This window comes from Melopsittacus undulatus, chromosome 4, assembly GCF_012275295.1.
Source record: "Melopsittacus undulatus isolate bMelUnd1 chromosome 4, bMelUnd1.mat.Z, whole genome shotgun sequence".
In the NCBI taxonomy this organism is placed as follows: Eukaryota; Metazoa; Chordata; class Aves; order Psittaciformes; family Psittaculidae; genus Melopsittacus; species Melopsittacus undulatus.
In genome coordinates, this window is record NC_047530.1 from 98167517 (window position 1) to 98193204 (window position 25688).

General features: G+C 41.6%; 1 protein-coding gene across 4 annotated transcripts in view; it reads right to left on the reverse strand.

Moving 5' to 3' along the window:
• SLF2 (SMC5-SMC6 complex localization factor 2) overlaps positions 1-16974 on the reverse strand; it is a 31313-nt gene extending 14339 nt beyond the window's left edge. Inside the window, exons 1-10 of one of the 4 annotated variants that reach the window (XM_031053850.2) lie at positions 16841-16903; positions 15218-15294; positions 12338-12381; positions 11254-11906; positions 10092-10191; positions 7780-8915; positions 4664-4746; positions 3540-3656; positions 3108-3275; positions 1546-1648 (exon numbers count right to left, since the gene is read on the reverse strand). In XM_031053850.2, the coding sequence (XP_030909710.2) occupies positions 1546-1648; positions 3108-3275; positions 3540-3656; positions 4664-4746; positions 7780-8915; positions 10092-10191; positions 11254-11781 (2235 nt within the window). In that variant the 5' untranslated portion in view covers positions 11782-11906; positions 12338-12381; positions 15218-15294; positions 16841-16903. Of the gene's footprint in view, positions 1-1545; positions 1649-3107; positions 3276-3539; positions 3657-4663; positions 4747-7779; positions 8916-10091; positions 10192-11253; positions 11907-12337; positions 12382-15217; positions 15295-16840 lie in introns of all 4 variants that reach the window. The other 3 variants (XM_031053849.2, XM_031053848.2, XM_031053851.2) reach the window with 3 other exon arrangements.
• Between the last annotated feature and the right edge of the window lie 8714 nt (positions 16975-25688).

A 25688-nucleotide genomic window follows, 5' to 3' on the forward strand; every position in this document is an offset into this window, starting at 1 on the left:
CCAAGTGCTGGATAGTTTCCTGCTCTGTAAGTGAGCTGAATTGGCTCACACTTCCTCCTCATGAGAGGAACACCAGGGCTCACAGAAACGGTGGAAGGCAATTTTTCACTGGCTGGAGGGAAGGACACAGAGAAGCGAAGCATTTCCCTTTTGGCAAAAGCAGAAAGCCAGTCAGACCCAGGCTGCAGTTTCACAGGTGGTCCAGCTTTATTTTTTGTTTCAGGCACAGTCCGAATGTGGTAAATAATCATAGAATCATAAAACAGTTAGGGTTGGAAAGGACCTTATGATCATCCAGTTCCAACCCCCCTGCCATGGGCAGGGACACCTCACACTAAACCATGTCACCTAAGGCTTCATTCAACCTGGTCTTGAACGCTGCCAGGGATGGAGCATTCACAACCTCCCTGGGCAACCCATTCCAGTGCCTCACCACCCTAACAATAAAGAATTTCTTCCTTATATCCAGTCTAAACCTCCCCTGTTCAAGTTTGAACCCATTACCCCTTGTCCTATCACTACAGTCCCTAATGAATAGTCTCTCTCCAGCATCCCTGTAGGCCCCCTTCAAATACTGGAAGGCTGCTATGAGGTCTCCACGCAGCCTTCTCCAGGCTGAACAGCCCCAACTTTCTCAGCCTGCCTTCATACGGGAGGTGCTCCAGTCCCCTGATCATCCTCGTGGCCTCCTCTGGACTTGTTCCAACAGTTCCATGTCCTTTTTATATTGAGGACACCAGAAGTGCACACAATACTCCAAGTGAGGTCTCATAGAATGGTTTGGGTTGGAAAGGACCTTAAGATCAATTAGTTCCAATGCCCTGCTATGGGCAGGGACACCTCACATTAGACCACATCACCTCTGTCCAACCTGGCCTTGAACACATAATAATAGAACGGAGATTGGAGAGGGGCATTTTTGTAAGTAATAGAACAATGTAAATGCCTAAGGATTCAGATATCTAGAAAGACATCTAGAAAGCAGACAGACACATTTCCTTTGGCAGCAGCTCCAGTCTTTCTCCTGAGCTACCTTTTCCAAATGAAAATTACCTGATAATGCAGTTACCTCTGATGATTTAGAAGGCAAGAGATGTAGAAATGGTACTTCTGCATTTCTGTATACTGCAGTATGCACCTTCTGGTTTTGTTTCTTTTTTTTTTTTTGAAGGATGGAAGGAGGCAAGATCAACATTTGCTTATGATTTGTCCCACGCTACTATGTCCTGAAGTCCCTTCTCACCTAGAACATACTATGTCCTTTTTAAATGCAGTAATATATATGAAGATGGACTAGGATGTACAGCTTTGCAGTCACTTGGAAGCATGGAGAAAAATCCATCCCTAGCATTTTACCCCTACTGACAAAGTATTTCAGACAAGAGAACAAGTCAGAACCCAGAAAGAAAGACTTTTTAATATAAAAGAGTTGTTAATATAATGCAACAAATTCACAACCTTGGCCTGATTATTCCTGCTACTACTTCTTCTAGGAAGAATATTATACCTGAACAGAGTATAACTCCACAAATAGTACAGTCTTACCTGGAAAAGCCACTTCAGAATTGGTATGGGACACAGGATACAACTGTAAGCAGAACTTAGAAAACCATTAATAACTAAAGAAAGTTGCTGTCTTACACTGGAACTGTAAGACAAAGATGGGGGTGGGGAAGAGAAGAAAAAAAAATCAGTTAGTGGTTGACTCAGCACTTCCCCACCCCTCAGATCATCAACAGCAAACAAAGATCTTTAGAAATTTTTAACTCCAATGACCTTCACCAACAGAGAAAAAACACTGCTTAAAGTTTTTAAAATAACTTTTCAAATAAAAAGTCTGAAGGCAAACTAAAGCTAAATGACCTAAACTCACTGTGCAACCCTGTGACGTGCAAAAGGCAGCTGTCGGGAGAACAGAAAATACATCACCTTTATTACTGAATTCTTTTAGCTTTAGCCTTCCTTAGGGAGTCAGATATGCCGTAAGCAGCTGAATTAAAGACATCCAGGTTCCCGCATACCCTTTAGTTTCCCTTGTTCTCAGTATCTACTAAAACAGGTAACTTTGCTAAGAGATTTGTGTCCTAACTTCCCCCATTTCCTTGACCTGTCAGTCTGAGCAAGTGGCTAGGAAAACATCCATGTGCCAACTGGGCAGAATGCAGAAGCAATTAAATCCTAATTGCCTTCTGCAAGGGATGATTCCTTTAGTTTTCATTCCTCCAGTCACAAGATGCTTTTGAAGCTTTGTGATCTTCAAAACATGTTAATAGAGAAGCCTGAAGCCAAAGGAGTATATCACAAACATCATTTTCTCAAGAGATCAGAAGCCACCCTCCTCCTCTTCACACCCAAAGTAGCACATACATGTGTACATAAAATCTTTTAAGAGTAAACCAATTCTCTCCTTTCCACTGACGCAAGTTTGGAATAAAATGCCAAGCAAATAACTGGATTTTTTTTTCAGGATTTGCACTTGTGGTATTAGGCAAGAATTTGTCCAGCTATTTGGAACCTGACAGCCTTGTAAACACTGAATACAAATCCCTATAGCTTATAGAACAGTTGTTTCTATACACACAGACACAGAGCTAGCTCAGTGACTAACAGATGTCAGAAACCATGACCTCCTAGAGCCCTCATTAGGTGTAGGAGGAGGCCTGAAGTCATAAACTCATTCAGAAGGAAAACATCTGAGTTTTCAGTAGACATAATGCAACATTAGTAGGTCACAAATCAGTTTACCACCAACTGTCTTGTGATAGTTAAGCTTTTGTGCATTTAACATTTCACTTCCAGAAACTCGTAAGGTTATCAATAACAGCCCAACACAGCAGAAATATACAAGAGGGAAGAACACCTTTTTTTCTTATGTCTCACTTAAGGTGTTTCTCAAGAATTCCAGAGGAGGAAAGAAGTAAGCTTCAAGTAACAATTCACTGTTCTGAAAAGCCAACCTGCAAAGTAGACTTCCAGGAGAAGGGAGTCAATCTTGCCTATTTAGTAAGACAGAGCTTATTTACTTTCAGAGATAATTTTTTATCTTAAAAGCTGCTAACACTGAAAAAAACATGCAAGTAAACACAACAGAGTGAAGATATTCTTACTTAAAAAGTAGCTTTTCTATAGGATTTTGAGGGATGAAGTGAAAATTCCTGAAGTCCAGGTCATGTTGACTGAAGATTTTCCCAGAGGCTGATAAATCAAATATATCTTCTCCAGGGTGGTAGTCAGGTATGGCATGAGTTACTACTGAAAACCTCTTTATAAATGCCCTGTAAAATTCAAAATTGCTTTTATGAATTTAAACATCTAGAGGCTATTTGCAAGTTGAGACAGTTATTTTCAGCTGATGTGAATATCAGCCTTATGTGAAAGCTGAATTGTTAAGACAGCACTGTCCAAGAAAACCCACCCAACCCCAGAAGGCAGTAAAAATGGTTCACATTAAACATATTAAGAACTGATGGAGGGAGATTAGAAAAAAAAGGCTAGAAAAGTGAAGAACTAGATTTAATTGGTTTAGGAGCTGGAAGGACCTGTGTTCTTCTGAGAGATCTTCATCTCCAGTGGCATTCTCCTCATCTTCTCCATCTGAAGAACCAGCTTCCTTTCCTTGTAGGTCTTCCTGTAACCGCTTTTCTAGTTCATCTATCCTGAAATAACAGTAGCAGCAGAATTTATCATCACCATTTGGCATTTACAACAGAAATTAACAAAATTGAAGCTCTGAATGTGAATCCAGGAGCCAGTAGCCCATTAGGTATGGCAAAAGCATGTGAGACATTGTATCTGTATAAAAGCTAAGCATCTTGCTAATTCCAAGATACAAACTCTATGTTTCCCAAACCCCAACAAATTCCCAACAGCACAATTAATCACTAGTTTGTCAAAGACAAATACATTCAGCCAACTTCTGATAGAATTTGCTGTAATTGCACAAAACTTTCAAACTTCTCGTTGTTTTTTTAATTTGGGGGTTTGTTTATTTTTTGTTGTGGGGTTGGGTTTTTTTTTAACATCATACTAGTATTTTGTTTGCTAAACAGTATTAGTTATAGGAACATTTGCTACTCCATAGTCAGTCAGTCCACAGTTATTAGGGTCAGATTCTTTAATGAGAACAGTTAATCATACACATATATACCCATCACCACTGCCTGCCATTATTGGTATTAGGCACATTACCCATTACACTTTCTACCCAAAAGGTCTCTTGCAGGAACACTCATTAGCTCTGTTCACTGAACTGCATAGCTACTCAAGATACCAAGAGTCTATACAACTTTGGAAAAAACAACTAAATTACAAATGCCTCTGCAGAAATTAGTACCGTCAGTCTACATAAAATCCTTCTATTTTCATGCCTGTGCAGCAGCTGCTAGCTGGCTCAGTGACCTACAATGAAGGCATCAGTAAATTTAGTCTGGCTCTTGGAGGGTAGGCAGATGTATAACAAATCACTCATTATTGCTTGGAAGGAGCATGTCATTCAGCTTTTACAGTTAAGCCATACTTGTAGGTCCCACCAGACATATATTGGTGGTATCAGCAGGCAAAGCTTAGCTTGCTGCTACAAAAACTCCATCAGTTTTGGGGGGTAAGGTAACTGAGCTTCTACAACTCTGGCCCAAATATTTCAAAGCAGCTTTAAGAAACAAACCTTTTTGATTCTTCTTTCTCCTTCAAGAGGTATTCTAGGCTGTTCACATATGACACCTGGCTAACAACAGGAGGCTGAGACAACTGTAAATGAAATAGAGATTTAGAAAGTATCACAAGGTATCAGTTCATTTCATGTTAGACAATAAGCATGATCAAAACAGAAACCTCCAATTTTAATGACATCTTACTTGAAGATAAAAACTCAAAGAAGTTTTTCAGGAGATCCTGAAAACAGCAAAATTGACAGTTTAGGTTTCTTGGTCCTGTGACAATTATCAAGTGTCTCTCCATTATTCAACTGTGTTTCACAATGGAACAGAAAAGGAAGTCTCTGCCTCTCTCCCTGTGGCTGACCTCCAGCTAACCTTCACAAGGAATACCAGCATCAGAAACCTTTCACCTCACTGCTTTATTACTATCATTCCCCAAGACCCTGAGAATCCCCATTCTTGTGCATGAGACAAAAAACTCCAAAAATGATTCAGCACCTTTGTTACTTTCAGAAGTCCCTAAACGGCAAAGCACCAGTGTTGGCTAAATCATCTCCAAAAATCATCAGACAAAACAAAGCTTCCTAAATCCTAATACAAACCCAAATCAAGCAGCTAATAAATAGACTTAAAAAACAACACACAAAGAAAGTCTTAACCACTAACAAAATTAGTATGGTTTTCAGTAGCCAGTGTTTTATTCAGTAGCAGACAATACAGACTTTAAGTCTTTTATGGCCATGATTTGCTTCTTTGGACAACCCTTCTGACAATACCCTCTTAATTTGGTAGCCTCTTACCAGAGACAAAGCTTCTTCCTATGAGCTCATTCATTTTAGGAGAACACAATTCAGTAACAGCACTCCCTCTCAATCGGGGATTTTCTATTACTTGAAGGCAACAAAAGCTAGTGTCACCTGCTAACAAAAAAAAAACCACTTAATACAGCACCTACTTTGGTATTTGAAAATAGCTTTCATACATAACAAGCGACATATCTTTATATGGGAAATCTTGTGGGAAAGCTGAAGTCCTCCAACCTTACTTTCTATCTAGTTAATACGTCTATAATGACTGGTGAACAATTGTGAAATCAAGATTTTATGCCAATGTGCACATGTGCCCCTTTTTACAAGGCAAGGGAAGAATCCTAGTATATGCCAAACCCATGGTCATGGAAATTTCGGGACAGTTCTTAACTGTGCTGTCTTACTTGGCCATTAATTATGCAGAAGCAGGATAGGCCAACTGCTGTGGTCACATATATGTTTCTCAAACATCTGATCTAGTCTACATCTGTTTATCAGCATTAACAATTAATTATGTGGACATGTTGGCTGATATGGTGGGATATGCTTGTAGCCACAGAATTCTGGACTATGACATGCTTGCTTAATGAATTTTAAGGCCAGTTAAAATAATTATGGCTGTTCAATGTCTGCCTACAGAAACAGTAACTAGTAAACAAATAATATAACCATATAATAGGTAGGCTGGAAAGGACCTTAAGATCATGTAGTTCCAACCCCTCTGCCACAGGCAAGGGCACCTCCCACTGGACCAGAATGCTCAAGGCTCTGTCCAACCTAGCCTTGAACACTGCTGTGGATGGGGCAGCCACAACTTCTTTGGGAAGCCAGAACCTCCTCAAGCAGCCTGTTCCAGTGCCTCACCACTCTCATAGTAAAGAATTTCTTTCTTATATCCAATCTAAATCTCCCTCCATGTTTAAATTTTAAATAAACCACTTCAGAATTTTAAAACCAGGAGAGGAAGACAGTGTACACATATGCTGCTGTTTGTTTTCCACTCTACAAAACAGTGGTGGGCTGACCCCAGCCCGTAGCTCAGCACCACACAGCTTGTTCCTTTCCCCATCCAGTGGTGCAAGAGAATGAGTAACAGCAAAAGCAAGAAAACTCCTGGGTTGAGATAAAGTTTAATAAGTGAAGAAAAAGAGGATAAGCAGGGAAAGAAAAATAATGCAAAGGCAATCACTCAGCACCTCCCACAAGCAGGATGCCCAGCTCTGAGTAATGGCAATGTGCCAGACCAGCTCTTCCTGGTTTGTTTTTATTGCTGAGCATGACGCTGTGTGGCATGGAATACATACATCCCTTTGCTCAGCTGTCCGGCCTCTGTTCCCTCCCAACTCTTTGACCACTCCAGCCTACTCACTGCAGAGGCAGAGCGGGAAGAAAAAGTCTTTATGCTGCTCAAGTACTGCTCCACAGCAGTCAGAACACTGGTTTCTCATCAACACCATTTTTATCCAAAACACACAGCACCATACAGCTGTTCTAAACAAAATTAACTCCAACCCTGCCACATTCAGTACTGAATCTTATTTAAACACAGCCATTTCCCACCTGTACCAACTTTGTCAGGAATGTCACACAAAGTCCTACTGCAGTACCTTCCTAATTAAAACATTATTTTACAGTAAAACTCCAAAACCACCATTTGACAAGGTATTACTGAACAAATAGGCTATCTTAATAACACAGATCAATTCATCAGCATAATATTCTGTAAGCTGAAAACCACTGGTCCTTGTGAGCAGAAGTCATTAGGCTTTTTGAAATACTAAAATACTTCCAATATCCATGAAATTCAGCCTCAAAGAAAACATCACGCTTGCAGATCAAGAACTTGTACACAGAGCTCTGACAATTATAGACTGTATCAAGGATATAGGACTGGAGTCTAGCACACAGGTCTCTCAACATTTAAATCAATTTCCTCTAGTTAACCTCAACTCAAAAATCCACATATCTTCTAAATGTAGTCTCCTGCCTTTTTCTTTAGAGGGAACAAACAAAAACAGAACTCCTAAAAACCACTAGAAGGCATACAGGTAATGTAATCTGGCTGCACAAACCATTTTCAGCCATTCCAAGGACATACATAGTAATGAGTTCTCTCTTTCTCTGACTACACTGCACTGTGCAGCATAGGACTCTTCAGCTGAGTAACCAGTTTTACAGGCAAGGAACTCCAATTTTCCAAGCATTATGAATAAAGGAGAAAAAAAAAAAGCCCAATCACTAAAAAATACAACAGAACAAATCTGATGCAATGCTTTCTTGGGGATTTGTTTGGGGTTTTTTTTTTAGCCACTTACATGAAGCTTCAGTAATGGACTCGTATTGACGGGAGAAAGACTGTCAGAAGATTCTTCCGGGTTACCTGCCTGTGGCTTGGAACTTGAAAAGAGGATTTCTTGCAGTGGCACAAGTACTTCATCATCATCATCATCATCTAGATTGCATTCCAAACTTTCATCTTCGCTGTCAAAGCTGCTTTTGGATTTTCCACTCAGCTTGGACTTGGACTTACAGGTGCTTTCAACTTTCAAATCCCTCGGGGGTTGTGAAGATGTAGAGCCACTGTCCATGCGCCCTTCCTTAAAAGACAACGAACGGGGAACACTTTTACCAGTACCTTTGGAGAGTGCCAGTTTCCTAGATCCTTCCACTGAACCAGAAGCACTTTCAGAAGTCTCATCTTTTGTTTGTGAAAACCTGTTGTTGGATTGAATACTGTAAGCACATCTTTCTGTTCTTTTCCCATCTTGCTCTTTCTTAGCATCCAATACCTGAGATAAGCCAGTGCTCTGGGGATGAGATTTCATCCCTTTTGTATGTGTTAAGTGATGAAGAGAAGGCAACACAGCACTTTTTTCCTGAGAAAAAGGAGGGGACTTTTCCAAGAAAAAGCATGAGTTAGCCACCTGTAATTGATTCTCTTTGGTATCCACAACTGAAATGTGGTTATTCTTACCGGGACTGTGTGCAGAATATGAAGATGACAAACCAACAGAGGAGCAGTTATTTTTCTCATTTTCATGGCTTGAGTTGAGGTATTCCTCTGGGAGAGAAGAATCATGTCTAGGTAGAGCAGCAGCCTCCATCAGTTGCAGAACACCACCACAAGTAGACTTTAAAAGGATATTTTTTACAAAGTGACACTTCCTATTTTTGCATTTTGCCGGTGATCTACTAAAAGCAGGTTCATTCAAACTTGATACTTCAGATTGATTTGAACTGTCTGCATCCACACTCATGGCAGCAAGTTTTCTTTTCCCAGGAAAGTCTATTTGTTTTGATCGCCCAGAAGACATCTTAGTTCTAAGGCAGCATGAAGGAACAGACTGGGTCTTCTGCACACCAGCAGCCATCTCAGATGATGTTCTCAGTGCATTTGAAGAAGATGCCTCATGTTTGTAAACCCGCTTTGGCTTTGGTTGAGATGGGTCATCTAAAAAGTGTTTTAAGAAGGTAAACCACTGTTATCATGTTTAAAAAATAATTACAACCTCCAAAACAACACCTTACCCTTAAAATATAACTGGTTTTCAATCAACTATGACTGATTTTTTTAAATCAGAAACAATACTTCCTTTCTGCTTGAACACAGTGGACCACAATTAAGATTTAGTTGATACTGTACTGTTACATTACTGTACATTATTATTACGTTATTGTAACTAACTTGGAAATGAAATTAAATCCGTTTATTTTAAAGCAGCTGAGTAGCCACTGTACGACACTTTTCCTATATACTAGAATCAGTTAGCCTTTGGAAACAGACACTAGCCCAGTTGAGGTATGTGACTGGAAGAAAACATCTGTAATTATGTATTATGTTTATAAGCAATGAATAGTACAAAAAGTATTTTGGGATAATTTTAACAGCAGTCATAAAAAAAGCATCCAGAATACAAAGAAATCTGTTTTGAGGCTATTGTTCTATGGCACCAGCGCTCACCACCTTCATCATGCTTTTCTGTTTCCTGTCTTAAGCTGGCATCAGCCCCTGGCCACTTCATGCCAAGCTACTTTATGGAGCTGATGTGGCTTAGAAGTTCCCCACTCAGTTTTCAGCTGGATCACCTCCTCCCCCCACTGGCTAAGTCCCAGTGGCACCATAGGTGGAAACTGAAGCAGAGCAGCCTCGCTGCTCCCCTCCACCTTTTTAAAATCCTCCTGCTGACCAAGCCCAAGTTTCTATTCATGTGAGCTTTTTATATTCAGTTGTACTTACTGTAGAATAAAATTACATGGTTAAAAACCCGACAACAAACAACAAGAATACCAGCTAAATTTTAGCGCTTGGTTCAACAAGAATGTTGCTCCTGGATTAAGCTGAAATTTGTTAACCACTACAGGGAATGTGGATTTTCCAAAATGCAAGAGAAACTATAAAAATAGTCAGGTACTAAGGGCTTAAGACAAAGATATAGCATGAGTTCTAATTAGGTTAGAAATAATCTGTTTTCACTAAAACCCCAAATTAACACCTTTTCAGATTTGCCATGTATTGGAAATAATCTTGACAATACAACAGCATTTTATTTTTGTTTTCAAAGAGAGAAAACAGAAAAACATAACTCCAAGAAAAAATGCCAATAAACACAGACAATAAGCAATGAACCTGATTGTTGCATTAAGTCCATATTACCAACACTGCTTCTACCTGAGGCAATCTTCCTTGAACCAGAATGCAGTATTTTTCTTAAAGGAAATCCATTTCCCTAAAAATAAAGATGGAGAAAATAGGAAAGTTAACTGCATACTTTTTAAAACCAGGATGTTGACATCTCGAGCCCAGTGTTAAATCCAGCGCAGCCTTAGTTCCACACACTCTTAGAAATATGGCAATGTACTTCACTTCAAAACTTAAAACACAGTGCAAAAATCTCAGCACAAGGACTCTGTACAACCCAAATTTTGTATCTTTTCCTTCAGATTTGCCTGTGGTTCTATCTCTCTCCACTTTTAGGGCCATTAGCAAGCCTGAGTTATATATGGCAACATACCCTATTTGGCTTTCCTCTAACAAGCCATTAGGAACTTAAAAACCAAACTGACAGAAAGCACAGACAAGCAAATACAGAGGAAGAGGTGCTAAGGAGAAAATGAAACACCAACTAAATCTTTCTTTCTGTTCTATTCATATTGCATTATAGAATCATAGATGACAGAATCACAGCATGGTTTGGGTTGGAAAGGATAATCTAGTTCCAATCCCTCTGCCACAGCCAGTAAACCATGTCGCCCAAGGTTCTGTCCAACCTGGCCTTGAACACTGTCAGGGATGGAGCATTCACCACTTCTTTGGGCAGCCTGTTCCTTAAATCTAACCTGAGCTTCCTCTGTTTAAGTTTAAATCCATTACCCCTTGTCCTATCACTACAGTCCCTGATGAAAAGTCCCTCTCCAGCATCCTTGTAGGCCCCCTTCAGATACTGGAAGGCTGCTATGAGGTCCCCATATGTGTTCTCTACAGGACACTGTTAGAAAACATAAGGTTGGAAGACACTTAAGACAAAGACATTTTTTCTACAAAATACAATTTAAAGTTACAATTTCCATGCTCACATCCAATCCAGAATATCTCCCCTGTTTTTAAACCAGGATTTCTCATTTATTTTAAAATAGTTAAGAAACAGCATACCCAAGCATGACCTAAAGTTCACAGAAGAACAGCAAAGAGCATGAACTTTTTTTACAGCTGAAAAAGGCAGTAACAGGAATCCTATCCTGATAAGATAAAAATCACTGATTTCCACTTTTAATGACCCTTTTAAGCACACCTGATGTGATACGCTTGTTCCTGAGAATGACTTCCTTTCTATGCAGAGAGCTCCCAGTGACATCGTGAATTCAGAGTCAGTTGGTGTGCAGGGCAGTTTCCTGGGAAGCCCTGGGGCTTGGCGCAGAGCTGTGTTGTTCACAGTGCCACTGTTTCTATCACAGGCTTGAGTATCAGCTTCTGATGAAGAAACCCGTTTGTCAGAGTCTGAATCTGTGTCTTCGAGATCCATACAGTCAGTTTTCTGTTCCCAACAATTTCCACAAGACAATGGTGCTCTTGTTACTCCTAGACACTTCTCATTTCTTCCCTGATCCAACTTGACAGTTTTATCCTTTTTCACCAAGAAACAGCTGTTTTGAGACCCTGGATTAACAGGGAGTTTTTTAATCACAACTTTTGGGTACAATGAACCCAGTGCCTTGCATGCTCTGCCATCCTCTGAAACGTTTGCACTGTCTTTTTTCTCTTTAACTCTCCTCCGAAAGGCATCTAACACAGGACTTGTGTTTCGTGTTCGGTCTGGCATTTTTTTTCTTCTGACCTTCTTTGGAGAAGACACTTTCTTTTCAAAATGCTCAGCACACAAAGCTGCATCTTTTACATTTCCACTGTCCGGTGAGCACAATACAGTTCTGTCTCTATGGCCAAGGTCTAAGAGAGAAAAGACAAGAAAAATTTCTCACAGTCACGAACCTGGGGGGGAGGAAGTCTTATTGGACTGTATTACTTGCTATTTTATCTCTCTCACACATGCAATTCAAAATTAATTTACTTAATCATTTAGTTTTGCTAGTGCCATGCAATTTATTTCATATCAAAGAACTGCACGATCTATGGCACATCTTCAGTTGTTAGAAACACTCTAGCTCAAGCCTGAGACAGTAACCTGAATAATTACATCATGAAATAAATTCATTTTATTAGGAAATTAATTGGTTTAAAATACATTATTAGAAAAAAAATTCAGTGTACACATATTGACATAGCTGCTCCAATTTGGAATGAGATTAAACTATACTTCTGCACACTTAGATAACCAAACCTCACATAATAGCCTCTGTTTTTTAAAAAAGCATACTTACCTTGTTTTAAAACTGGTCTGAAGAACTCTGTAATGGTCTGGTTTCTGAAGAGAAAACATAACTTTATCATTTAAAAAAAATCTAAACACATATACAGTGAATATTGATGAAATTAAAATGCTGCAATTTATTTCTACAGATTTGATTTTAATGCCAGCAGCTCCTGGTCTGGATAGATCAGAGAAAGCATCAGCATCCTCATCACCTTCTAGCCTTCTTCTGCTTGGCTAATGAAGCCAACCTGTCAGTTCCCTTATTCAAACCATTTCCTTTATCATCCTAGTAAGTCTTAACTACCCCTCCAGCTTAAATTAAGCTTTCTTAAATTGGACTGATCTCCTTTATACCCAGTATGTCAGAGGAAACCTCACTAGTCACTTGTGTGATGGTTTTGACTGCCTCCCCATCTCCACCGTCAATACTTCGAGCTGGTAACTCCTACTGGCTGTTTCTCAAGGTGTAATAGCGGTAAGAAGCCTTATCAATACCATCAGTGACCAAACCCTCTTTAACGCATTATTAGTTGCCATCAAGTCTAACCACATAGTTCTACCTGCAAGTTATACCTTGTTGTCAAAAAGCCTTTGTGGCTTTTTTCCACACATCTGGTGCCAGGCTGGGATGGAAATCCCTACCTGCACTATTACCAGACTCCTCAGCAAGAATTTGTAAAAGCACTGCCCCTTAACAAAGTACATGTTAGTAGCCTCCCTCTCAGCACACACATTAAAGACACCTTCTGACTTCCAACAGAAATAACAATCTACAACCATCTTACTTTTATACACACACAACATAAGTAATAGCTTTACATTAGAGGTATTTTCTCTGGCAAGAGGTAAGTGGGATGTGAGAACACAAAGGCACCTCTCTGTGAGAGAACACACTGCTAAAAATGGCCATTGTATGTTACTTGGAAATCTGACCATTAAAATACAGCATGAACTCTGACATGGCTAACTTTATCTTCTCCCACATAGCAAGGAAGTTCACTAACAACTTCAACATTATACTTAAGCCTGTTTTGGAAGCGTCTTTTCTAGTTAAAGGTATGATAAATTAAGAATAAAACAGATTTAAGACCTTTTTTCATCTTCTGTAATATTTCTGTGTCTTCCAAAACAAAGCCCTATTGTTACTGTCTGTGTAACAGTAATTACAAAGGCAAAACTTATTTATGCCAGATTCTAAGCACCCCTAAGTGACTGCTTTCACAGAATCAATAACCATTTTTGAAGTTCAGACCAGAAGAACCCACTGCTCAACCTTTCAAATTAAACTTGGATTTCACTATCAGTCTTTCCCTAAGCTTGTTACTTTCACATTTCCTAATATGGCTTCCGCATTTTTAGCACCTGTCCAAACACAAAAAGCTGTTCATGATGCACTGATACTTTAATCAGGCTACTGGCAAGTACTGATGTTGAGAATACTGTAACTCAATGAAAAAAAAAAACATCTGTAATTGGAACAAGTGTTCCTTCATCTTACCAAAGTGAACAGAAAAACTTCTTGTCTCCAGCCTGTCCCAGCTTAATCTGATGCCTGTTCTTCCCACATGCTGAAGCACCAGGGTCCCCAAATTTCAATTCAACAGAAGAATCAAAAGGCTAAATTGCAGGTTTATTCGCTATTATTGCTGTTGCTGTCATTGATCACCTCTGACACCCTAACCTCACCCTCACAGCAAGGCTCTCTCAGTCTTGCATTCCTCAGGACACTCCTCTGATGCTTGCTTGTGACTGCTCTCACACCTGCAAAACCATGCTGTGCCACAGATTTCTACATTGCACATCTTTCCAAAACTCTTCCATATTCCTAATTAAGCAACTGTACTTCTCCCTTCTAGGTTAAAACCCTGTCTGCAATACCAAACACTGCTGGCAGTCCAAATCTCATCTTCAGTTACCTCTCAGATTCCTCTCCAAAGAAGAGGAATCATAGAATCTTCTTCTTTCGGTTTCTCTTGAAGACAAACCAAAACCAAAGCTTTCTGCTACCTTCTTCCTTCTTTGGACAGCCACTGATTTTGAAGGAATTCTTATTTCCCTCTCACATCCACTACCTCATTCTCACTGTTACCTGGCATTCTAATGCAAGAGTTTCTAACAAAATTAACATTTGTTCCATAATTATACAAAGCCTTGTATAACATAACTGAGAGGTTGGAGGCACTGATGCTAAAATAAAAGCTTTTTTTTTATCCTCCCTGGGATAGGGTAACTTGATTGGAGAGTGATTTGTTATAGATCATTTGTTTTAAAGTGCTTATCTATTGACATTTTCTACTTTGCATTTGTAATTCTGCTTCTGTGAAGTGTAAGGGATAGGAACTACCCAGCTAAAGCAAAATAATATTTTTTCAAGTGCTGTACTGAATCTCAGACTAGGAAGTGGACTAGAAAAATCAAACAAAGACAAAGAAAAGAAGCAAGCAAGCATGTAATACAATACAAGAAGGAACATGAGAATACTGGGCTTTCCAACCTGTTCTTCCTATATATGAAAGTACAAACAGAACTGTGATTTTCATGTGAACTATTCACAAACTATTAATGAAAGAACTTCCACTCTTGTTTTAATAAAAGGACAAATTATCAGTCCTAAAAGAATGAAGAACTGACGAAGCTATACCAATTACCAGGTTTCTCTCTTTTTAACCTGACACGAAAGTCACAGTTGTTTCATGTACCTTTGCCAACAACTACATAGCTCTGGTTAGCACCTTTTAGCAAAATTAATAAATTCAGCAAAAGATATTCATCCCCACTAAAAACCTGACCCACTGTTTTTTTTGTGAAATTTCATTTTCAGTGAGAAACCAGGGAAACACTAAAAAACACAGAGAAGAAAAGGCAAAACCCATAAATATGATCTCACTTGAGGAAAAAAAGAAAAAGCTATCCAGCTGGGAGATGGCAGGATCCTTCCAGGTCTTTCAAAATTGAGGGCACAACCTGCATGAAAAAGGGAGGAAATTTTTCCACTTGCGTAAAAAGACAAATCCCTGAGTATAAAATCATAGAATAGTTAGATTTGAAAAGGACCTTATGATCATCTCCCCCCTGCCATAGGTAAGAGCACCTCACACTAAACTATGTCACCCCTGGCTCTGTCCAACCCAGCCTTGAACACTGCCAGGGGTGGAGCATTCACAACTTCCTTGGGCAACCCATTCCAGTGCCTCACCACCCTCACAGTAAAGAACTTCCTTGTATCTAACCTGAACTTCCCCTACTTTAGTTTGAGCCCATCACCCCTTGTCCTATTGCTACAGTCCCTAATGAAGAGTCCCTCTCCAGCATCCTTGTATACTTTAATAGTAATTAGTATTTACAGCCATATCAGTGATTATATCTGCTTGGATAAAACCTGTACTTTTAAAAATCTGTGCTGGAAGCACTAGTAATAGCTCAGAGAAAGCAAAGCCAAGCAACATAGAAATGAACTACTAAATCTTGCTACACCTTTGACAAAATGGAGCATCTTGAAAAGCATCACAGAATTAAAAAACAATCAATCAAAACAACCAAACACAAAAACAACAAAACAATTCAGAACAAAAAGTCACACACAAAACCACAGTCTTTCAAACCACAAGAGTCTTTTATATAACCACAGCAAAACTAAAGAGTAGTTCCACTTCCTCGGGCGAGAAGCAACACAGAAGAGGAGCAGAACTTCCACGTTCTCCCTTTCCTTCAAACGTCAGGACTATCAAAAATGAGCATCAGCTGAAATGAATAAAACACCACTAATGGCATAAGAAAATTATGACATTTCCTCCCACTGCCTTCACTGGCGACCTTGTCCTCTAGCATTGTTATCAGTACAGTTCACAGCTGGAACCAGCTTGAAATCTGAATCAGTGACAACTTAAGTTCCCTCTTTCAAGCGGAACTGCTGAAGCTTGCCGAGTTCCACAGGCCGACTGCTAACAAACACCGACAAGTGAGACAGGAGGATGTATAGTACACATATTTTGGATCATGTGCTGAAGATGTCTGTCAGTACTCAGCCAGAGAGGGATTTTTTTCAGCTTCTTTGCATGCTGCAGGCTGCCTGGCTATCAGACCCCTTTCACCTTGGACAGCAAACTACCGGCACCACCTAAAACCAAGGGCAAGCTCCTCAGGGTTGTCACTGCCAGCGGCGCACTACCGGCTGAGGAGGGCACCAGCCGACCCCCGCGGCTGGCACATCACCGTGCTCCCTGACAGTCTCACCCCCCACCTGCCGGGCCTGCCCGGGACTGAAAGGCTGGAACAGAGAACAGCACCGGGGGCTCCTCCACCGCCCACCGCCGGCAGCACACCCCCGGACCCCCACCACAGCCCCCCCGACTCCGCGGTGCACGCCGGGAGCTCCCCTCGCGCCCCGGCCGGCGCGGTGCACGCCGGGAGCCCAGCGGGGTGCGTTACCTGTCCGCGGCCGCGGTACCTGTCGGCGGCCACCACCGCCTCCCGCCGCCCCGCCCGCCCCTCAGCCGCTCCCCGCCGCTACCTTAATTCTTGAGCCGTCTCCCTGGTCGCGGCCTCTGGCGTAAAATGGCGTCGGGACTTGATGACGGGCACGCCCACACCGAGCGGCCAGGTCATGGCACGGGTCGCCCAGCTGGCCCCGCGGAGCTGAGAGGAACGCCGAGACCGACGGCTTCCAGCACCATAGCACAGGCCGGCGGCCGGAGCGACCCTCACCCCGGGGCTGCGGCGGACGCGGCCGCTATGGCCGTTTCTTGCGGAGGCTTTTTTTTTTTTTTTCCTCCCCCGAGCTCCGTCGCTGATTGGCTGAGCGGCTGAAGGAGTCGAGCCTCCCATTGGTTCTTTCGCCACCGGGGGCGGGACGGGCAGACGGGACGCGGCCGTGATTGGTCTCGAGGAGAGCGGGAGGCGGGAGCGTCCTTCCGCGGCCGGTAGAGCAACGGCTGTTTGGCGCCTTGGTCTTGTGCCCCTCGCCCCCTCCCACCCCATTCGCGCTCTCTGATTGGTGAGTGCGGGGCGGGCCCCGCCTCGCGCCCGCCCGTGAATCACAGACCCGCTCCGTTACGGGCGCGGCTGAGCCGCTGCACTGAGGCCAACGGGCGGGGCGCGGGCCTGACCCAGGCTCCCGTCAGGGAGGGGCTGCCTCCACGGGCGGAGAGCGGGCTGCAGGCTGTGGGGCGTGTGGTGCCTGAGGGAGGAAACCCAGAGCGCAGCCATCACCACGGCCGAGGGGTAAAGTTACAGCTTTGCAAAGTTAAGGAAGGAGTAACTTGTCTGAAGTCACCCGCATTCCCACCAAAACACCGTGTAAACCTGTGCCTTTCCACTCAGTCTGCTGCACAAACTGCATACCTTAGATTAACCCCTACACAAAACGCATCCTTCGTGCAATTGCTGTGTGTGCTCCACTGTTGTGTCTCAAACGTTATGTTGCACGGTGAAAAACTTGGACTAGACAATCTGCAGAACCCAATCTGCAAGTGTAGAGCAGCCCAGTACTGCTACCTGCAACGTGCTGGGCACACTTGGGTAATTAGTTGCCTAAAACTTAGCTGTATCAGAATGTCTCCATGCTAGCTGCTTTAACAGTTAAAAGCAGACTACGCAGATACAAGCTACACCCTGCCCTTGGTCTGCAGAAATAAGAGATAGAACAATACCCTGTAAGTTATCTGGGACAGTTTATGCTATAATAGGTTTTGTTGGGGTTTGGCAAGGATTTTGTTTGAGGTTTTGCTTAGCATTTTGCCTAAGACCAAGGCCACTCTTCTGATGTTTTACCTGGACCCAGAAATGCCAGGAGCCAATTCACGCAAACAGAAAGGAGTGACCCATCTGGTGTCTCTCTGTGCCATACCGGTGGTAGGCTAGCCTAGGGAAAGTCTGCAAAGCAGAAGTGACAGCAATACAAAACTGAAAGCACAAATGAAAATAGGAAATTGCTATTTTAGCACATGAAGTGCCCAAGTCTGATGTACTGTGCACCGCAAACCACCTCCTTTCGTCCTGTCCGGTTCCTCAGTCTGTTTTTCAAAAGCTGTCATCTGTGTAGTTCATGATGTCTTAAACCCAACCTCAAGAGTAAAGCATAGCCTGCCATTGCATCATGTACCTTGTGCCTTTCTTCCTTTAACCCATCTTACGTACATTCTATCCTCAGCTGCAAGCTCTCTGCCCCAGGGACAGTCTGTGACCCTTAGGTTTGTAAGAAACCTGCCAGGAGACATCTCACTGCTTAGCAACACACTTCAAAACCCACCATTTACCAAGCATAAACATGGATAGCAGTTGTGTAAGGTCGTTGAATAACAATGAAGAACAGTTGGACTTGCTGTCACATAGATTTGCTTGAAAAGACACTAGTGTGCAGTTGAATTACTGTAAGCGTTAAAGCAAAGTTTCATGCCCAGGGTCAGCCAGGAATTCCAGACATTGTTATGTCACATTGAAGGAGCACATGAAATGTTAGTAATAGAAACATGTGCTTTACCTTTCAGTTAAGGCTTTAACACTTCAATTGCAATAGACCTAGAGGCATTTTTACAGTTACATTGGTAAGTTTGCAGGAAATGCAGACACCAAGCAGCTTCGACAGAAACTCCAATTCCAGCACTGTTGATGGCAAGATAAAGTAGTTGGAGCAGACACCAAGGGTACAAAAAGCAGTAATTGCCTAAGTAATTAGTTGTAATAACCTGCTTATGGTAAGTGACTCAAATACATCACTGCAGAAGGTAAGGTATTGTGGCACTGAGGTCTGTGGGGGAAGTAAGAAAAAGGTGCAACAACTGTAATGGTATCATCTTGTCTGTGGTTTGATTTCTCCCACTCCTCCACCCCCCAGCAGGATTGTTGTGTGCACTTACTACTGTTTAAACTAACGCATGCCCTGCAGCAGGCCCTAATTATAAATGGCAACAGGAATCATTAGGCACAGAAGTATCAGTAAGTAATCATATCTCTCAAACTACTTTTTGAACTGATTTTAATTAGAATATTTCCTATCACCACAGATACCAATTATGCCCAAGAAAGAGGAAATCTTACTTTCCCTGGCAATTTAGAAGCACCCCACTGCTTATTATCCCCTTTGTCGAAATGAAGCACAAGTTAGAAGACACTTACCTCATGCTTTGCTTCAAAGAGTTCGGAAAATCATTTGCCTCCTGCTCAATCCTATGCTATTGTTTTTCAGTCATACCAGTCTTTTCCATTGCGCAGTCTGAACACCCACAAATAACCAGAAACTCTGAAAAAAATACAAATCTGGGAAACTTGATACGGTTTTCCAAGTAGATCTGGAATTATGCTTGGGTTTTTATGCAAGTCATTCTTTGCTATTTATTTCATCTGCTCCTTAATTGCCTTCCAGAATGACTCATACTTTCGCTTTCAAGCAAAAGCAGGAAGCATCCCAGCGTGCAGAGGTTTTAAGCAATATCCACTGGGAAATGGGTTGCCCACAGCACAGCTACAGCATGATGAAGACCTGTGATTTGGCCACAGCCCATCTGAAACTTATCAGTCACCACTATGTGATCTTCATTATAACATTTAATGTAAGTGTTCTAAACAGAGTTAAAAGCCCCAGATCTAATAGGGCATATAGGCTTTTGTCAAAGAAAGAAAAGATGCAAAATCAAAGCACTGTTTCTAAGAAATTATCTTTAGGCTTTTGAAAGCACAGCTGGACTTCAGGATTGTCCAGTTTTCATTTAAATACATCACTACTTTCAGCTTTTATTCTAGAAGACCACCATCACTGCAGAATTACTGTACTTTAGAAGCAGAGGATTTCTGAAGTCTAGAAATGGCAGCTGAAATCATACTGGAAAAAAAACCCAACAAACAAAAAACCTAACACATCAGTTTCCTAAACCATTTTGGTTTGCTTTCAATTTCAGGAGCCAGAGAGATTGTTAATACCTCAGATTTGATTGTAGGAGAGGAAGAAGGTTGTTCCTTCCCCCTGTAGATCCCTCATCCAAGGGGTTCTGTGGAGATAGATACCTGCTCTTACGGCAGAAACAACCTTTTTAGGCACACTCCAGCTTCCATCCCTCCCAGCAACTGCAGCCACCACCTGTGTTAGTCTTTTCTGCACTGGTGCAAAGGAACAACCAGAATGCACAAAACACCAGCAGAACAGTCATGGAGAAGTATGCTGAGGACATCGGACACAGCAATGGGACCACCCTCAGCTGTCAGAAGTGGCTATAACCTGTGTTCAACCATTAACTCAAACTTCCTCTTCAAACAAATTGTGGTAAGAATACAGTTTTCCACAGGGTGATTTGTAGCCTTGGCCTAAACAACGGAGTCACACAGCATGTGACACATAGGACGCTGCACATGGATGGCCATCATAAGCCCTGAGCCTCCATCCACTTTACAACATAACACTTGCAAAGCTCCATATCAAATACCCTGACCACGTTTTTTTTAAGTTCTAGGAACCTCCTATCTCATAATGTCTGTTCATTTCCACCTTATTTTAATATGCCTGACCTTACCAAAGGCACAGCAAGGTGTAAGCCATTCAAAATCATTGACCTTGTGCTAACTGAAGAGAATCAGTGAAAATAGAAGACAGTTCTTTGAAGTGGCAGAGGACTGTGAAACTTCCCTAGAACATGAAGTACAAGAACAGAAGCAACAGAAGTAAATGAGGCTGCAAAAGGAAGATTTGTCTAAGAAACCACAGGGAGTGACAGGTAAGGGCAAGGAGAGGTATCATTAGTTTTATCCCCTTGGAGTTTAAGAGTTTTCCCTGATACGGGATCAAGTTTGTGGAGAGACAGATCAGCCAATATTTATTTAGCATTCATTTAATTATGTTGTTTTAGTAGACTTATTGATAGCAGATTACTCTCCAGACAATAAATTTAATTATTCTTCATGATTCACACACATGCTAACACCCATCATTACCCAGAAGGGAAGGAGAAACTAACCAGAATGGTTTTCTTAGATACAGAGGCTCATACTGAATGAGCCAGGGTCAATGCTCAGAAAATCCATTTGTTTCTGCAGATGCACATGTAATCCTGTAATCATTGTCAGCATCTAACCACCACCCTCTTCTTGGATGTTACACTTTTTTGGGACACTTTTGCACACTACCTCTCAGCATGTATTTTTCCTCTTTCCAGTTTCTTGCTTTCTGATAACTATTTCTCCATTCATATGTATCTAGATGTACCCATAGAGCCTGTTTCAGTTCACAAGGGGGATTTGAGACACAAGTGCTCCAGGTACACTGTGGGCTGTACCTCCCATGCACAGCACAGGCAGCTCTCTCCCACCAACCACTGTGAACACAGTTGGCCACAATTTGCAGCACAGATTCCCAAATCCATCTCCAAACCTGGATCTTCCAGAACCCTGCTTACCTACAAAGCTTAGCATGCCACCACTCTGCTTATGCATGTCTTATTTCAGTACCAGGAATTACTATGTGCTGTGTTGGCAATATAATAATGCACGCTGTGGGAAACCTCAGCTCCTCAGCACCCAAATGATTCTCATCCATCATTTTCTTTTGTAGACATCTAAATAATTCCTTCCACATTGCATGGTGCATTTTCCTGCTTGTGATCATCTTCTACCAAACATTTTTCCACCAATTATATTCATTACACATGCTTTAATCATGCTTTCAAGCTATACCTAATGCTTAGCTACTAACAGTTCATGCTGTATACCCGGACACTATCATATGCTACTACAGGTGTTGTACAGGTGATGTTTGATGGCTACAGATAGTCTTACCTAGGTGTTTATTAGTCATGCTTTCAAGTTTCACCTTATTTTAGCTAACAGCTAGGATGAGTTTTTCTGTCCTTCACAGCATTGCTTTGCTTTACCCATGCAATAGCAGAGAGAGGGAAGTGCTGGAAGCAAAGACTGGCTTTGTCTCAGAATCCGTTTATTTATCATTTTATGTGGCAGATAAAAGGAAAGCTAGGCAGAAACAGAAAACAGATGACATTTGAATGTGTATATGGCAAGAAATGGATAGAGACAGGAAACGTTTAGAAGATCTTCCATTGGTTTTCCAGGGAGAACATAGATACTGCAAAAAGTTGTGGAGCTGGTGGAAGGGATAAAACCCACAGATGTGGAAGTATTCTGATATAGGCAGCCATTACTTTTTGCACTGAAAATGTAAAGGGGACTACACTGGGTGCTACATAGTTTGTTTGGTTTTTAAGTAGAAAACCACTCATTCATGGAAACAGAATAAGAATGTTTTCTTTAGACTTAGGCTGGCTTCCTCTGACTGAGCTGTATACCTGAGCATATAGCTAGAAGCATCATTACAGCTCAGACAAGCATGTCTGAGCTAAGCCTGTGTAAACTCATCAAGCTGATGTACTATTTTTCCAGGCACCTCCACACCCAGCTTCCTCGCTCTGCCTGCCTTGGCTGCTCTTTGTTTCCTTCACTACCAATTTGCTATGTGGTTTCAGCACAGCCACAAATTACAGTACAGTTCAGATACAGACATTCCCTGCCATTCCCAGTTTCCTTTTCTTCCATCTTTCTGGAGAACTTCCCCCCTTCCCACTAATTCCCAGGTGTTATCGGATCAGATGCTCAGCAAAATCCCTACTGAGCATTCCAGGAACTAATTTACACCTCCTTTACCAAGCAGACACAGATATCTTGTAATGCAGCTCACGGAGGAGTAGACTGCATTTTCATTTATGTGAACATCTGGAGAGAACATTTATGGTACCTGTTTCAACTGCAATTATAGTTTCATCAGTGGAGGGGTTTTGCATCTCAAGATTGGGAAGTATCTGCTCTTCTTTCAAAGCTTGTTTCACCCAGGGAATGGATATCCCTAGCCAGGAGCTCAACTAACACACTAGCTCCCTCTTTTGACTGGACAAAAAGCCGCATTGCAATAATGTGTCAAAGGGACATGTGTAGAAAGTATCATCTGTCAGGGCTTTGTGTACCATAATTCTGCTAAATTAATACACATTTAATAGTCACTACATAGTTTGCTCACACCTTTAACACACACTAATCATTTTCCTGACATACCCATTCCCACAGCCATTTTCAAAGAAAACTTTGAATCAGTGTAGGTCAGTTAAGCTTCCCATATTCTACTTCTCCTATACTCTACCTTTTAATTATTCAAGCCTTTCAGAATTGTGAGTGCCAAGACTCTCAAACTGCATGGACAAGAACCATATAACCACACACACAAAATTCCTGTCACCACCACTAGAAGTAGCCTGGCTTCCATCTTAAGCAAATTAAAAATGGAAGTGGCCTTCACCTATGGCTTCTTCAGCAGACATCTATCATGTTAACATTCACCAAAGCAAATTCTTGTCCTTGCTGATCCCTTTCTGTGGAGGCTGTCTCTTGGAGAAGAGCAGTGCTATAGTCTTGTAAACATCCTGTCAATCGCTGATTGTTTCTGCAAAGATTAATCACACAAGGTCAAACAAAACCAAATAACATTGAGGGGCAGTCCTCAACTGGGAGCAGTCAAGGGAAAGATGTTTTCTTCAACAGCTTATCAATGTTTCTCTGGCTTGTTTCTCCACAACACGAACACATTGTTTTCAGTATAACACAAACAGAAGTTTCAGTTGGTAAGTCCAGTTAGCTGATATAGTTGCCAGACCCCTCTGCCCTTCCTCCACTCAATGTTATGCTGTGACCAGACTCTTAAAGAAGTATTTTCCAAAGACTGAGGGAATCCCTGCATCAGCCTCAAATATTATTTTTCTCTTGCAATCAGAGATCAAATGAAGCTGGCAGTTGTTCAGCCTTCAAAGTCATTAGTTGGGAAATGCCTGCTGGGACAGGAGAACTGAGAGTCACAGCCTCCATCAAAAGTAAGCAGAGGCAGGACATTTGATGTCTGGCCAAAATGAGCAAACACTGTTATATTTCAAAATCAAGGCATGCACTCAATCAGTGAAACCCCTTAAACTGACTTGCTGCTATTTTTATCCAGGTTCATTGTCTGTGAGTGAACAAATGGAAGGCCAGTATATCAAAAGTGGCAAGTACTAGCAAATCTTTTTTAAAGGACCTTTTCTTTAGTAACCAGCAGTGTCTGCAGAACCAAGCATTTCACCTAGAAGAAGAAGAGTGCTGCACAGTTGTCACTTCAGTGAGGCAAAAGCCTTGTGGATGGCATCATCATGGCTTGGTATGAGAGGAACAGGCTTTGGAAAAGCAGGAAAGAGTTAGATGACAACAGAAAAAGAAGTTAGGCCAACAAGCTGGGCTGCGAGATCTGTGCAGGTATCAAGTCTTGGTTTGGTTTTTATTTCCGCTGCAATCACAAATAGGGCTGGGATACCAGCTGGTTTTCAGAAAGCAGACATAATTACCCTAGTAGAACAATTAGTTAGGGGCACTTAAACTGGAAAAGCCAACACTTGCTTAGCACTTAGAGATTGCATTTCTGTTAATTCAGAGTCTGTCAGTGTTCTGAGTCTGAGCAAGCTTTGTGGACAGCCTGTGAAGGGACTGCTTCCTCCTACAGCAGTTCCAAGAGTCATTTCTCACCTACAAAATGCTACATCACAGTCCACCACATTCAGCTACCTCTTCCAAGGAAGGCTGACATTCAGATAGAAATGCAGAGATTCGTAGCAGCAATATTAATGTTGATAAGAAGGAAAGCACCAGCAAAAGCTATTAATCAAGCAAGGGCTGGAAGAGTGTCTTGTACTGACAACCAAGAACGTGATAAACAACAATCAAACTGAAACACAGATGGATGAGATGTTTGCATCATGAAGCCTGTGCTGATATAGCCACAGCAGAAAGAACTATCAAGAGACCTGTTCTCCAATAACAGAAGGATGGTGACAAGGTTGTGTCACTGCTTTCTGCTGTCGTAACAGGAAGGCAAAGTTGCCATGAGGATACTCAAAATGAGACAGAGACAATGGGCAGCTGCCTTGTCTACGACTATTGGAGAAAGAAGCAAGATTCTTAAGGGGAAAAAATTCACTGCAATAACTTTCTGGCTTCTTAAGGGAGTATAAGAGCCTCTAAAAATTGGTTCAAACCACCTCAAAAAGTAGATCTAGCATGACCAAGAGGAACCTAAAAGGTGGAGCAAGGATTTGGAGCCAACATCTCATCCTTTGTGTGTTACACAAGTGATTCTTGTAAGGTTTGACACATGTCTTGGAGCCCATGAGTATGTGGGTGTGAAAATGTGAATGAAATGTGTGTCAATGAGTGAGTGAAATAAGTTTTCTTTAAACCAAATGTCCCATTTCATAAAGATTCCCACTAAATCTCATGACATGAATTATTTACAGGCATAGGGCAGTGAGTGCAGCTTATGTCTCATCTTCCTGGAGTACGTTTTTCTACAC